Source organism: Sminthopsis crassicaudata, chromosome 3 (assembly GCF_048593235.1).
Source record: "Sminthopsis crassicaudata isolate SCR6 chromosome 3, ASM4859323v1, whole genome shotgun sequence".
Taxonomy (NCBI): domain Eukaryota; kingdom Metazoa; phylum Chordata; class Mammalia; order Dasyuromorphia; family Dasyuridae; genus Sminthopsis; species Sminthopsis crassicaudata.
Genome location: NC_133619.1, coordinates 618,627,644 through 618,642,826, shown reverse-complemented (window position 1 = coordinate 618,642,826; position 15,183 = coordinate 618,627,644). Strand labels below are relative to the sequence as shown.

Below are 15,183 nucleotides of genomic sequence, written 5' to 3'. Positions count from 1 at the left end.
TACTCTCCAAAAGTCCAGCACTCTTAGCACTACACCCTGAGTACTGAGAATTAGCCATTGATAACAACCTTTAATATCTTCCCTCTCCACCCACCCTCCAACCCCACCTCAAAAATAAAGTAACTCAAAGTAGTTTACCACTTTGCCATGTTTAAAAGAATTTTGATATGCTTTAGCCCCTCCTGAAGAGGACAACCAGTAGTTAAACAAATACACCATTAAAGGTTTAAAGCCAGAATATTGACAGTCGCTCACCCCTGCTTTGGAGATTGGTAATGGACATTGGCTGTAAAGGCTTCCAGGTGATCTGGACCATAGCCTAGTTTTTGATAATTGATGCAAATAAGCCAGCTGATAAACAGTAACCGTGGAAGATGGATTTGAGTCTAGAATATCAGCACTTAAAATTTCACATAGCACTCATACTCAACAAATAATCCCGTTCTATAATTACCCCTCATACAACTCAAGCAAGTCAGTGTTAGGCAACAGATGACCTCCAAATGGTAACCTGGGCAGGTAGCAGAAATGTTAATTCTAGATTTGGAGAATCTGAGATTAAATCCTGTCTCTGATACTTATTGCTGTATGACCTCCCCTCCGTGGCTCTCAACTTCCTCATCTATAAGCCGAGAGTTCATCTAGATGATCTTGGAGTTCTTCCACCTTTAGATTTGTGACCCTATGAATAACTGAGTGGAAAGCCTACATCTGTCTATGTTGTCTTATTCAAGTCCAGTCTGGCTTAAAGAAATAAGAACAGATTGTTTTTGTTTCCCTTTTTATCATGTTTTAGAGCTCCAAATGTATTTTCAGGCCAGGCCCAGCTGGTAGCAAAGGACAGATGGAGACTTGTTCTGTGCTGATTCCTCTTGATGGCTCAGTATCTGTGCTCTATCATTTGCCATATCAGCAACTTCTTCCCTGGGGGTGGAGCTGGTGTGTCAGGAGCTCTGATGCCTTAGCATCACTACACAGCTGAAGCCCTTACCTTTTCATAGAGTTCAAAGTACAAGTTCATTTTGTGATGACATTTCAGATTAACTGGTTGATTGGAAGGCCTACTTCTTTGTATATACTGTGAAATTCATAAACCACAGCAGCTGAGGGCTTAAAATGGCCGGCAAACTCCCAGCTGGTGGCAATTAAATCTACCACAGACCCTTGGCTAAACAGAACTGAGGAAGGCAGAGTTGCAACATGTGCACAAAACAGGCCCATTTTGTCGAGAGTGCCTGTCAAAGGAGTGCCACTGTTATTAAGAGGAGCTCAGAAGGGTGGGGCTTTGGACACTTTGCTCAAATCACCAGAAAGTTCAGGCCCAAAGCATTGCCTTCAACAAATCAATAGCGAGAATAATGTCAGAAGGAATAAAAAGCTGTGGCTGGATTGCATTACTGAGTCCATGTAACAAAGAGGAAAGGGATCCTTTGTGGGTTTCTCTTGATGTGATAACACCTTCAGGCTTTCAGGATGAGACTGAGTACTAGGAGATTATCTTTGGACTCCACATAGGGGCTTCTTCCCTGGAGGGCTAATTGATAACTAGGACACTTGCTGGTACTGAGAGCCCATTAATACTGAGTAAGGAGGGGAGGGATGCAAGATTACAATGGAATCAGATCAGAGAGCAAACAAGGCAGTCTTCCTCCTCTTTCCCTCCAAAAAAGATAGAGACTGGGGGGGGGGGGGGGAGGGAGGGAGAGAGAAAGAAACAGAGGGAAAGAGAGACATAGAAAGGGAGAGGAAATGGAAGAGGGAGGAGGAAGAGAAGGAGAGAGAGAGAGAGGGAGAGGGAGAGAGAGAGAGAGAGAGAGAGAGAGAGAGAGAGAGAGAGAGAGAGAGAGAGAGAGAGAGAGAGAGAGAGAGAGAGAGAGAGAGAGAGAGAGAGAGAAGGAGGAGGAGAGAGGAGGAGAGAAAGGAAAGGGAGGGAGAGAATGAGAATGAATTTTCCAGAAAGAGGCAGTGTATGTATAGAATTATATGAGTTGGGGATGGGTTGAAGGAGACAGTGAGTTTTAACACATCTGGAGTGAATGGGTCTCTGTTGCAGACAGGTGGAAAATGTGGCTGAGAAGATGAATGGAGCCAGATGCCACAAGTCATAGAATTCTAAGAATAAATAAGACTTGTGGAGATCAACTCCCTTCCCCCTACTTCTGAGCATATCACCTGTCTTTTTCGATGATCTTTAGAGTGTTCTAAAAGAGAGAAATTTTCCTTTTAAGATATTGCTGCAGTTTGCTTCTGTTTTCTTCTTAGTTAGTGGGAGGGAGTAGCAAGCATTGACTGCCATCATCCACATCAACCAGCTGCTTTGTTCTTAGAAGATTCAGGACCGTGAAAAGTTGAATTCAGTATCAAACTTGTCACAAGTAGGAAGACCTTGAGAAAAGAAGGGGAGGTTTGCAGCTTAAATAAGACAGTTAAAAGAAATTAAACAAATGGCCCGTTTATGTGCATAAGAGAGCTATTCTTCAACTTAGAGTGAGTTTGCTGTTTGCAAGTTAGAAGATGATAAATTAAAAGTAGAAGGAAGTCACTGAGGCATATTAGGTGATTAGTTCAGAAACTAGTTACTTGTTTTTTTAAGAGTTTTTAGGTATAAAGTAATGTTAGGGAAAACATTTTAATTTATTATTATGGCTTTGTTTACATTGAGATGAGAATTCCAAACATTCATATACAGAAGACAAATCATTTCCCTATCCCCTTGAGTCATCTGTTCATTCTGACCAAAGAAAAATTATTGAACTTTTTTTTTTTTTTTTTAAGCAAGTTCTTCAGCACTCATGATCATTTCAGAAGGACCGTTACTACTGAAGAAAGGTAGAGAAAAACCACACAACTGTGCTGACTAGGACTACTACAGATGTACATTATGTAACCTCAACTGGATCCTCACTGCCTACAGGCAATTCTTCTATATATCCTTCACCAATCCATTCCTTTCTTCACAGTAGCTCATCCAGGCCTTTTCATCCTTCCTCAAATTTCTCATTGTTCCCTGTCTCCTGACACTCTCAGCTGTGAATCTTGCTTTAAAATTTTACAGGAAAAATGGGGAACCATTTGCTTGATTCCCTTTTCCCTCCTCTTCCTTCTTCCATATTACACAATGTCTTATGCTACTATTATCTCCTTTACCCTGTGTCGCACACAAAGAGATGGCCCTAAGTTCTTAGCAAAGCAACTCTTGCCCAAGAGATCTCATTTTTATATTGTCTTCTCCAACAGATTGTCTCTTCTGTCATCTCCTTGTTATCACTTATCTTCACTCTCTCCCTGCTTACTGACTCACTCTATACTGCCTACAAACATACCCATATCTCACTTGAACAAAAATTTCACTTGATCTTTTCATCCCCACTAACTATTGTTCTGTATTTGTTAGGCCATTGTGGCCCAACTCCTTGAAAAGACTGTCGGCAGTAGGTATCTTACTGTTTTAATTGCCTATAATCTGACTTCTGACTTCATCATTCCACCAAAAGTTCTTTTTCCAAAGCTACTAATGATTTCTTAATTGCCAGATCCTTTTTTCAATCCTCATTTTCCTTGGCTATTTCTTTCCTGCCTTCCTTTCTTTCTTCCTTCCTTCCCTTCTCCTTTTTGTGCCTTTTTTTTTTTTTTAATCTTATTGACATCATTTGTCTTTATTTCACAATTATTTCTGGATTCTAGAACTACTCTTTATCCATTTAGCCCTCTGTGGTAATACAAGAAAAAATGCTTAAGCAAAACAAATCGATATATTGAGTATGTTAGATGTCAAATGCAAAATGCTCTACCTTTTAGAGAAATATACTTCAGCATTTTTCTCCAGGATCAAGATTGGTTATTGACGTTACTCAGAGTTTGGTCTCTTTTAGTAATCTTTTCAGTTACATTTTTGTATTCATTGTTTTATATGATTCTCTTGATTCTACTTGCTTCATTCAGTATCCAAAAGTTTTACTGTATTTCTTTGAATTCTTCATGTTTCATTAGGTTTTATGTTTCACAGTCTTACATGACCATTCTCCTATCTGCTCATTCCTCACCTAATCTTTTTTTTTTTGATCCTATTGAAGGAACTCCTGTGAGTCTTTTACTGCATATATATAGTATTTCTCCTTTATAGCAAAGTTTTGTGTCTTATCTCTTTTTTAGGATATATTCCCAATAATTAAATAACAGAGGCAGTGAGTATGAACAGTTGTCACATTTTTACCTAATTGCAAAATTCTTAGAAAGATTAGACCAATTCACAGTTCTTTCCAAGTACAGTGGTATCAAATTCAAATAGAAAGGGAGGTTACTAATCTGATATAAGGATCCTTGAAGGCAACATTTACTTAGTTTTAAAATATAATATTATCTATGTTTTATTATATGTTTTTTTATATCCTGCTTACATTTTAATCTAGCTTGGGTCATATTGGGAATATTTTGAGCCACGTATTGTTTGTGAGATTAATACTTCTGAATTAAGGGTGTTTGATCTCCCTGCAGCTCTTGCAACTTTGTCTAAACATTATATCTTTTATCACCTTCACCATGTGACTGGGTAGGAGATAAAACTTTAGCATTATTTTAATCCACATCTCTTGTTAGAGATTCAGAGCAGGTTTTTTTAGACAGTTGTTGACAACAATTTTCTTTTGAAAATTTCACATCCTTTTACTATATCATGTGAAAGAAGGATTTGACTTATTTGTCTCTAAAAGGCAAAACCAAGAGCAATGAATAAAAGATGTTGATTGAGGCTTGATGGTAGAGAAACCTTCCCAGGCTGTCCACAAGTGTTAGGGACTGCCTTGATGGGTGGCAAGTCCCTTCCTTGTAGATCCCATTCACCGCAGCAGCTCTTCTTGACCTTTTCATCCCTCTTCAAACTTCTCAAAATTCCTATCCCTAATCCTCTCAGCTGTGAATCTTGCTTATATTTTACAGAAAAAAATAGGGTCATGCCAGTGTTGGAACAATCTGTGAGTTAGGAGATAAGTATTAGGGAATTGCCTGAAGAACAAACTGAGAGATCATTTGCCCAATTAGTAAGTGTCAAAAGAAGAATTTGTACTTGGCTTTTCCTGACCCTACACTCAGTGCTCTTTCTACCATCTACCAGTTTGGTGACTGCCTAAAATAGAAATAAGGCTAGTTTATGTGATTACTGTGTGACTTATTGGTGAAACCATAATATTCATCATGTGCTTTCACCTATGGCTGTCAGTAATGGATTACTAAATGGTTAGCATGTCTGCCTGAAATGCCCTAATTTACCCTAGGCCTGGTGACTTGACTTCATCTAGATACTCAAGTCTTACTACTTCCTCACTTGTCATGGCCAAAAGCATCCCATTAACCATTTTTGTCCAGTATTTTCCAAAGAAGACAAAAGTAGAATAGAAATTGAGCAACACCCTAATAGATAAGTGATTGATGGGTAGGAGCAGGCAGCTCTCAAGTGAAAATATGCCTACTATTATAAACCAGACATAAAAAAGAATGCTCCAAATCAGTAATAAGAGAAATGCAAATGAAAAGAACATTAGGCATCACCTTATGCATATCCAGCAAATTGGCAATGGCAATAAAAGATGGGAATGGTCAGTACTAGAGGTCAGCATATGAAAAGGCAGGAACGTTAAGGCATTATTGGTAGAGCTATAAATTAATAATTTCCATTCTGGAAAGTGAATTTGCACTTTGAAATTATGCAACGTGGCAAACATGTTAATCCCTCTAGACCCAGAAATTTTGATGATAGGTAATTTATTCCAAGAAAGGTCATTGCCAAAATAAAGGCTCTATATATACCAAAATATTTACAATAGCACTTTTTGGAATATAAAAGAAATGGAAATAAAGTAGATGTTGTTTGCATAGGGAATGACTAAATAAATTGAGATAAATGAATGTCATGAAATTTTATTGTCCAGTCAGAAATTACAAACGTGATGAATCCAGAGGAGCATAAGGAAGACTTAACATGAAGTGATGCAAAGGGAAAGAAGCAGAGCCTGGGAAACAGTGTACACAATGACTTTAGCAAAGTAAACAAGAAAACAATCAAACAGTAGAACTCAAAAGGCTCTTTGGTGCCACATGAGGGAATGGGGTAGGGCATGGTAAAGCAGAGAATAAAACTCTGGTCTTACCTGACCTCATCAACTTTTTTTAAATGTTTGCTCTGGAGCAGCTAGATGGCGCAGTGAATAGAGTGCCAGTCCTTTAGTCAGGAGGCCCAGAGTTCAAATTTGACTTAAGACATTTACCATTTATTAGCTGTGTGACCCTTGACAAGTCACTTAACCCCAAAAAGAAAAAAAAGAAGTTTCTTCCAGGTTAATTAAATTTGATCTTTTATTCCTTTAGGACCCAAGCCCAGAGAGTACGGAAACCCCGTTGCTGTACAGGACCCCAAGGACTGCTTCCCAGGTACTCAGAGAGCCAGGCTGATGGACAAGAGCAGTTATTCAGACTGACTGACAACATTCAAGATGAGTTGTAAGTAGGAATACAATAATGAATAATTAACTTTGTCTATAGAGGGCTCTGTCTTTCAACTTGTAAGTTTGAATATTTTCATCCAAGAATTAAACTGATATGAACATCTCAGATTTTAGTCCTTTATTGTTCCTCTGTGTCAGGTCATCATTGTGCTAGCTTGAATTTTATCAGGACTTAAGTCTATTGAATTTTGTCAAAATATCTTTGCTCCAAGTGTTGGTTTATAAGTCCAGCTAAAATAGTCTTGTAAAAAGCCATTTGTCTGGAGAAACTAATTATTTATTCTTGGTGAGTAGAAAAGAACACTGGTTTCATTTTTTTAAAGTTTGTTCACTTTTTCTAGACAAATGTAAGAAGGTGAAAATGATGGGTTAATTATTTATATAAATATCCAAGATAAATCCCTCAGCTGTAAGGACAATCCTCCAGTGCCATTGTCACAAATAATACTGGACCAAATTGACTAATGTTGTACAGTATGTCTTTATATTCTTAAGGCTGTGTTTAAATATGAAAATCAGGAACTAAATACAGCTGCAGAAGGAACTCATATATTGCTCATTTGGTGGGTGGTAGTTTCTTTCAAGATCAGCTATGCATTTAATCACTCCTTTTGGTACTTGTTGAAGTGCTCTTTTGAGTGTAGAAGATGTATCATGTCCTCAGTCATTTGCCATGTTTGGGAGAAAAAAGTCACATTGTAGCATTGATCAGAAGATTCTGACATGATCCCAGCTCTGATAGTTAATTGCACTTCCCTGATTTCCCCATGCATTTTCATTTGGATGAAGGCATCTTTATTTTCTGTATTTTTGCCTGCTCAGTAGCTGCCTTGGCCCCTCCTGTCCTTCTTCTCCATTAGTGGGAATCTTGACCTTTCTACAGGACCAAGTCAGTACATTTCCATTCCGTACAAGGTCCAGAGCCATCCTCCTCAGAGAAAGTAAAATCTGCCTGTATGTAAGAGGGGCAGCAGTTAACCATTTCATCATTTGTCCGACACTTCCCTGTTTACTCAGCAGTCCCTTTTTGTCAAGGGTTAAATGAAACGATAAATGATTGCACATTGTTCTTTTGGGTCTTATTCCCTGGTATGAGTTGAACCACTTTTTTGATCTTTGAGAAATTCTTTTTTTCTCAATAGAATAACCTGGGCCAAAAATGCTTTATCCAAGAGATTTTGCCATGAAGCGTTAGAGGGCTCCTGGTGAAAAAATAAGTCCAGTGGAACAGAACCAGGGAAAGTCTGAAATAAGCATCAGAAGGAAATTAGCAAAATAGCTGCCATTGCTGCCCTTGGAATTAACAGGAAAGATGACAAGACTGTAGAGCTAAGTGGGCTTGAATATGAAAAAACTGAGAGAGTTTGGGGAGATTGGCGGCAGGGGGGGAAAGGCGGAGGGGGGGGGGTAGGCTGAATCTTTCCATCCAGAATTTTAGGAAACATGTGACCATATGTATTTTCAGCGGCCAAAGGAAAACTGGTCATGAAGCTGAGAAAATGTTTCTTTGCTGTATCTTCTTTGTCAGTCTGAGCTTTCATGGTGACGTGGACATCAGAATCATTGTTGCTCAGCAGCACAGGGGTTTTCAGGAAAAGTCAGCAACACCAAATGGTACCTCTGACTTTTATCCTAGGATTGTGATTAAAAACACATTTAAAGATCTAATTATTTGCATATTTTCTTTCGAAGTTAACCCCATAAAAGGGGCTTTAATACCTTGCTCTACTGTTCTAACTAAATGTTTCCACATTTTTTCCAGTTAGCCTCGCAGTTTCACTTCTGGAAAATATTGTGTAATTACTTCCCGATGTAGTTAAACCCCTACAAAGTCCCCAGTGCCATAGTTGCTTCAACTTTGTTCTCCCAGGTTGAGTTTCATTTAATTTTCTCATTGTCTTTAATTAATTAGCATAAGAAGATAAAGAGTTCCTGACTTAAGATTTAAGAACAGACCAAGTTAAAAAGCTTTCATTTGAAAATTAAGCAAATATTTCTGTGCAGTATTTTGAGATAATCTCCACCATTTCCTATTTTTCTCAAATTCATTTTTTTAACTCAAAGCCTTAATGTATCTTGATAAAGGATCACAATGAAAAGTGAATTTTTTTTTTTTTTTGCCATCAGTTGACATTAATTATTCTTTCCAACCCATTGCCTGAACTAGTTTGTAACCAGTGTGTTCATCTGCGTTGAAATGTGTACTTATCTCATATTTAGGCTTTATTTTCTAATTTTTATCAGATGGAACAGGGTAGGTATTTAAATTGCAAACAGATAATTGTGAAAGTTTTCAAACTAGGTGACTCTGGACAATTCTCACTGACAGAACTTACAGACAATTCTAACGTGATGTTTTGGAATAAGGAAGGAGGAGGAGAAGAGGATAGCTTTTATATTGTGCTTTAGGGCTGTTCAAGTTATTTGCCAATATAGTCCCCCTTGATTCTCACAAAATCCCTGGGACATAGGTGCTGTTATTATCCTCATTTTACAGTTGAGGAAACTGAGGCAAGTAATAGTTAAGTAACATTTACAGAGTTACACAGTAAGGCTAAAGGCATCCAGAAAGCATAGTAGAGAGACCTCTGGGCCTGGAGTCAGGAAGATCTGAGTCCAAATTTGACATCATTCACTGCCCAACTATGGGCAGTTATTTGGTAGAGTGTCTAAACTCCAGTCTTCCTGACACCAAGTCCAGCACTCTGTCCCCTGCACCCCCTGAGTGTCTCTAATCTAATATCCTTGGCCTCGATGCCTCCTTTTGTATGGTGCCTTTTGCCAAAGCAGAACTATTTTCATATTGAAGCAATGATTTTGTGTGTTGGACACACCAGCATATTAATTTATGTATAATTTCTTAAGGCCAGGAAGTCCCAACTTTGCCATATCTTGGCTGAGTGATCCTGGATGAGCCTCTCCATATCCCAGGAAGGTCTCTAGGACTCTTCAGTTGCAGGGACACTCCCAACCAGTGTTGGTAGGAATTCATTCCTTACACCAGTGAAATCCCACATCCAGTCTCCAGTATAAGCACTTAAGCTTTAAGTCTTCTGAAAGGAAAGGCTTTTTGTGGGGAATATAGCAGAAACTCTAAGCTCTTGCTCAGAGAACAGGAAATTAAGCATCTCTGAAATAGCATCTGTTGAATGTGGATACTTTGGGGGTGAATTAGTTGGAACAGAAGAGTTCTATGAGAGAGAAGCTCTCCTTGAATAAAAAGCTTTCATTTTAAGAGTTATAAAAAGTCAGGTTTTTTGTCTCATTGCATTTTTCTTCATACAAGCTAAAAAATGAGTTATGAGAACTTTTCCATTTTCCCTTACTTCACTGTGCCCAGGGTTTTTAGCATGTGCTGCTAAATTCTGAGAAGACCTGTTGGAATGTTTAGCCATCATTTTAAAAAAAAAAACAACAACAAAAAAAAAAAAAAACACCACCCTCTGGCTCTGTAATGAATTGTGGTATTAGGAAAAGGTAAAAACTAGACTCTCCAGAACAACAAAAGACCAAGAAGGGCTCCTATTCTTAATCTACATCCAAAGTACTCTGACCATGAGCATGAACATAAGGAAGGGAGTGCTTCAGATGGGAGAGAGGATGCAGTCCATTAGCATTTATTGAGTGCCTTCTGTGTGCAGGGCCTTCTTAGGTACTGGAAATGCAAAAACAAATGGAAGAAAAAGCCCCTGTCTAAAGGAGTTTACATTGTCTTAGAGAGGATGCAACATTTACATAGCCAAATAGATACTGGATCATTTGATCTTGTGGGAGGGAGTGTCTAAGTTGATGATAGGAAGCCTTTGAGAGACTACCTTGTGTGTGAAAGAACACTTTGTGTTGTGGGAAGCAAGGAATTCGAGTTAGCCCAGTCTCCAGTTTACTACATTAGAAACTTCCCTTTGGATGAAATCTAGGGCTCTCTCTCTCGGTAGAGCTGACTTACCTTACTTTTTGGGGGGAGAGGTGCTGTACTCTGTATTGTCTGCTACATATTCTCTTACAGACACCTCCTTTGATTTCTGTTTTGTTACAGAGTGAAAAAATGTGCTTTCTTGGCTAAGTGGGGAAAAAAAAAGGAATTAGGACCATCAGTGGTCTGTTCTATGCTATTAATACTGGTGCCATATCAGTTTTAAAATATAAATTATATTTATCTTATTTATATATATTCATACATAAATATTTTCAGTCATTAAAAAAATTTGGAATTTGGGGGGTCAGGCCTATAGGCAGTGAGAAACCTCAGTATAGACAAACTGCTTTTCCTCAGTCATCCACTGGTTTGACACAAGTGTCAAACCAAAGATCATAGGCAAACATGACCTAAAGATGGGATAGAAAAGAACGGTCAACTTTGAGTTAAAAGGCCTAGGTTTGAATACTTGCTGCACAGAGCCTCAGTTTCCCCATCTGTAAAATGAATAGAATTATGTTTGTACAGCCTACCACTTAGGATCTCTATTTTTAAAATATATATATATTTTGAAAGCCTCAAAGTGTTATAGAAATGAGAACTATAATAATTATTATTTGGTTTCCCCTGAAGAATGTAACAACTGTAGCAGTGCAGATGTATGTATATATGTGTATATACACATGCATGCACACATTGGATGAAAAAATATGGACTTTAGAGAAAGAAAGCACTGCCTCTTCCATGACCCCAGAATGTGAATACAGAGGATTGGCCCGGATGGATCTGGTTCTCTATTTTCTATGAAGGGCAAAGCTCATCCAGATGCTTTGTGTTTCTGGCCAAATATTTTCAATTTCCCTCACTCCAAGTTAATAATAGATCAAAGGGGGTAAAGGCCCATTATCCCGGCCGAGGCTGGGAACATGTTTGTGTCTTCCTTTTGTGCTTCACAGGAGATTAGACAAGTGGCCGGTGCTGGATCATCTTGGGGGCAATCACACCTTAGCACTGCATGCCTCCTCCATGAAAATGGTCTGAGAGCCACTAGTGTCTAGACATGAGCCATAAAATATGTGGCTGCAGCATTAGCACCTGCAGCTAACAAGGAGCTTGTTGGCATCCGGGCGGCTCTTGAAAGGTTCATGGAGGAGTTATGGAGAGCAAGGCTCTCAGGGTAGTGTCAGCAAAGGCTGCAGAAAAGGAAAGACAGACAATAGGAAGGGACTGACTGGAAAGGCCGGCCTGCCTCCACTGCCCCAGGGGCTGAGCTGGACCGGCTGGGACGCCAGGCTCAACAGCAGGAGGTCTAAGCTTTGTGATTCCAGCCAAGTCATTTCCACCTCTCTGTAAAAAGAGGGGAATAGAACAAGGACTTGCCCTCTCCACCTCAGAGAGTCTGGGAGAGGAAAGCATTTTAGAAAACTATAAAGTACTATAAAGAACGACTCCCCACATCAGGGAAGTAAGTCAGCTCTCATTGCTTCACAGACACAGGTGCTCCTTGTGTCCGGAGCATACAAGAGTTCGGGTCACTTGTGTTCTCAGTACTTTTCCTGCTTTGGGTATCCTTGGCTTGAGAAGGAGGGGAGGATTGGTGAAGGAGAAGCAGGAATTGGTGAGGAGAAAACTGCTGAGAAGCCCTTCAGCCTTCCTGACAATTTCTATCCAGAAAGGGCTGCAGATGCTGGTGTTGGGGGGCAATGTACTTGCTGTCCCAGGCAGTCCCTCTTCCTCACTATCTCTGGCCTCTCTTTCATTTTATTGCTGAAGACTCTGCCTCTGCCTGCTTTTCTCTGGTTGTGAGATCTCCCAAGAAAGCTGGAAGGGCAGCCTGGGATGGGGGAGGATGCCTTTTGTAAAGGACCAAGAAACATGCTGCTTTTCCTTTTATAAAAACATTTCATGTTTAGGAGTTTCATTTGACGTTGTCCCAACAACCTTGTGTTGGGACCAGGTCAAATGAGACTCCTAAATGTGAAATGTTTTTGTGAGGGATAGTTGTCATCATACTCAACAAGTAGCTATGATAACTGGGCCTATAGAAATCACATAATTTGGGCAAGGTTCTGCTTGGGGTGACTTAGTGACAAAGCCCAGACTCCAGCCCAAAATCTCCAAGCCTTAGCCCTGCCCCAGCTCAAATATTTTAAAGCCTGCAGAAGAGGCTGTGGGTAGGATTAAGGACTGATGGCCAGCTATGGGTAGAAGGGAAAGAGCAGAGACACATTGGAAAGAAGTCTATTTTAAAACCTATAAAAGTATTTCTGTGTGTACAGAGAGAGCACAATTAATTTCAACTACCCCAGCCATGGGTGTTAAGAGGAACTCCCCTTATTGAAAGGCCTCAGCCCCTTGTAAAGTTCATGTGTCAGCTGCTGATGGTGCCAAAGCAGCAGGAGAACACTCCCTGTTCTTCGGAAGGAAGAAAAATCCAATCTCGTAAACCCTTGAGTTTTCACCCTACAACAAGCAGATGGCTCCTTTCCTTTCTTGTGCTTCCTTCCTTCCACTGCTCTGCCCTCCTCTTTCTGGTGACCGTGCTGTCCAGCTCTGCCTGTACCCTTGGAGAGGTTTCCCCCACATCCTCTTTTTCCATCTTACTAGACTTTGACAAGCTTGAAATCTATTGGCAGTTTCCTGTTTTCAAGCATAATCAGGTCCAAATTCTAACAGACTCTGGTGGATCCTCTGGTCTCTGGGGACATAATTCCTTTCTGATGCTTGGTGGATTCTCTCTTCCACCCTTATCCCTGCTTTAACCTGATTTCAGATTCTGTTCAACTTAAGCTGGAACCTTTCTCCCTGGAGACTTTCAGAGCCTGGGACATGATAAATTCCATGGAAGTGGGCCGGGCCACTAATAGCCACTGGGGATTTCTATTTTAGGCTTAAACTGTTGGAATTCTGAGCCTTACATGCTGTTGCCAAATGGAAAATCATTCCTAGTTTTCATCATGGGTGCCTGCTGGGGAGAGCATAATTGTAGTGGACTATATCTTTGCTAAATATTCTGGGGATATTTAGACCCTTGAGAGATGCTGTGAGTGCTTAAAAATAAGATACCCCTTTCCTCCAAGAGTTTTCAAGATAGCTAGAGAAACAGAACCAATGCATAAGAAATCATCAAAGAAAAATAGTATAATGTGGGAAAAGGAACAATGCTCCAAGGGCTAGGAGACTTGAATTCTGGGCCATATGACTTTGGAAATCACTTCTGGGGCTCAGTTTCCTTATGTGTCAAATGAGGTAATTTTTAGTTTAAGGCTTTTCCAGCTCTGAAGTTTTGTTGAGGGTTTTTTTTTTTTTTTCTTTTTTTGGTTTGTTTTTTAAGCCTTCCAAAGTTTCAACATTAGGAATTTGTCTTTCATTATCACTCTTTTATTAAGCTAGGATGTATCTTCCCTTTGGATGGTAGAGTTAATTCTTAATTATTTGCATGTGTATTATTCCTCTGTGAATTATTCACAATATACTTTTTTTTCACAATATACTTTTTTTTTTTTTAAAGCTTGTGTTTTTATTCTTAACTTAAATACCACAAAAGAGTATTTCCATACACACAGCAAAGCAGGGAAAAAAAATTTTATACAAAACTCTAAATCTCCATTTCACATTGCTTACTTTTAAAAATATACATTACTTTTGAAACTGTCCTGATGATCTACTTCCTTCTATTCTTTATTCATTTTTTTTTTTTTAATGTTACAATGACTCTCACTTTTTGGACATCAAGATCGTTCCTTTCCCCCATCATTCCTTCATCCTCCATTAACCAAGAAAAGGAAGGAAGGAAAATTCTTGTTAATTTAACATGTATAGGACTGCCTGTCATCTAGGGGAGGGGATAGAGGGAAGGAGGGGAAAATTCGGAACAGAAGTGAGTGCAAGGGATGATGTTGTAAAAAATTACCCGTGCATATGTACTGTCAAAAAAAATTATAATTATAAAATTAATTTTAAAAATTAAAAATAAATAAATATCAAAATAAATAAGCAGAGGGTAGGGGGGAGAGGATTCTGGGAAGAAAGATGGTGGATGGTGCAATAAATTGGTAAATTTCAAGCTCCCCTGATTTCACTCCACAAATAGGATAAATTTGTGCCTCAGAGCAAACATAAACTCATGAAAAATCTAGACAAGTTGGGACAAAACTGGGGTCATCCTGATTACAACCTGAGAAGATCTGAAGAAAGGGCCCAGGCTGAGCATCAACCTGTCTGAAGTGCTGGGTTTGGCTGGAGCCTCAGCAGGAGGCATAGAGACTCTCACCTCTTGGACTGTTTATGGAGTTGGGATTTGAGTCTTGGAAGACTGAGTGAACCTCAACTGATTGGGAGCACCAGGCCAAGTTGTGCTGCTGAGACATGGCCCTGGGTGAGAAGGAATCAGCACCTGTTGAGTGAAGAAGCAACAGGGCAGGGGCATTCTTGGTTTGGGGTTCCAGGTCAGAGTGGAAAGCTGAAGGGAAGCCTGAGTTACCATCCCCCATCCCACGATTAGAAGTGCCTACACTTATACCTCTTAAGGGAAAAAAAAAAAAAAAAACCAGCAAAGAAGAAAGAACCCAACCATTGAAACATATTATGGGAATAAGGAAGGAAGATGGGGGTTCATCTTCAGAAGAGGAGAAATTTAAAAAAAAAAAAAAAAAAAAAAAAGCTTCTTCCCTGAAGAGTAATGTGAAATGGCTCCCTACTCAGAGAGAATTTATAGCCGAATTCAAAAAAGAATTCAAAAATCAAATGAGAGGCATTGAGGATAAACTA

The 15,183-nt window shown here is 39.4% G+C and overlaps 1 protein-coding gene across 4 annotated transcripts in view; it reads left to right on the top strand.

The window, feature by feature from the left end:
- VPS13D (vacuolar protein sorting 13 homolog D) overlaps nt 1–15,183 on the top strand; it is a 324,514-nt gene that overhangs the window by 295,421 nt on the left and 13,910 nt on the right. For all 4 annotated transcript variants that reach the window (XM_074306229.1, XM_074306230.1, XM_074306228.1 and 1 more), the window contains one exon: nt 6,361–6,492. In XM_074306229.1, coding sequence (XP_074162330.1) covers nt 6,361–6,492 — 132 coding nt within the window. The remainder of the gene's footprint in view (nt 1–6,360; nt 6,493–15,183) is intronic.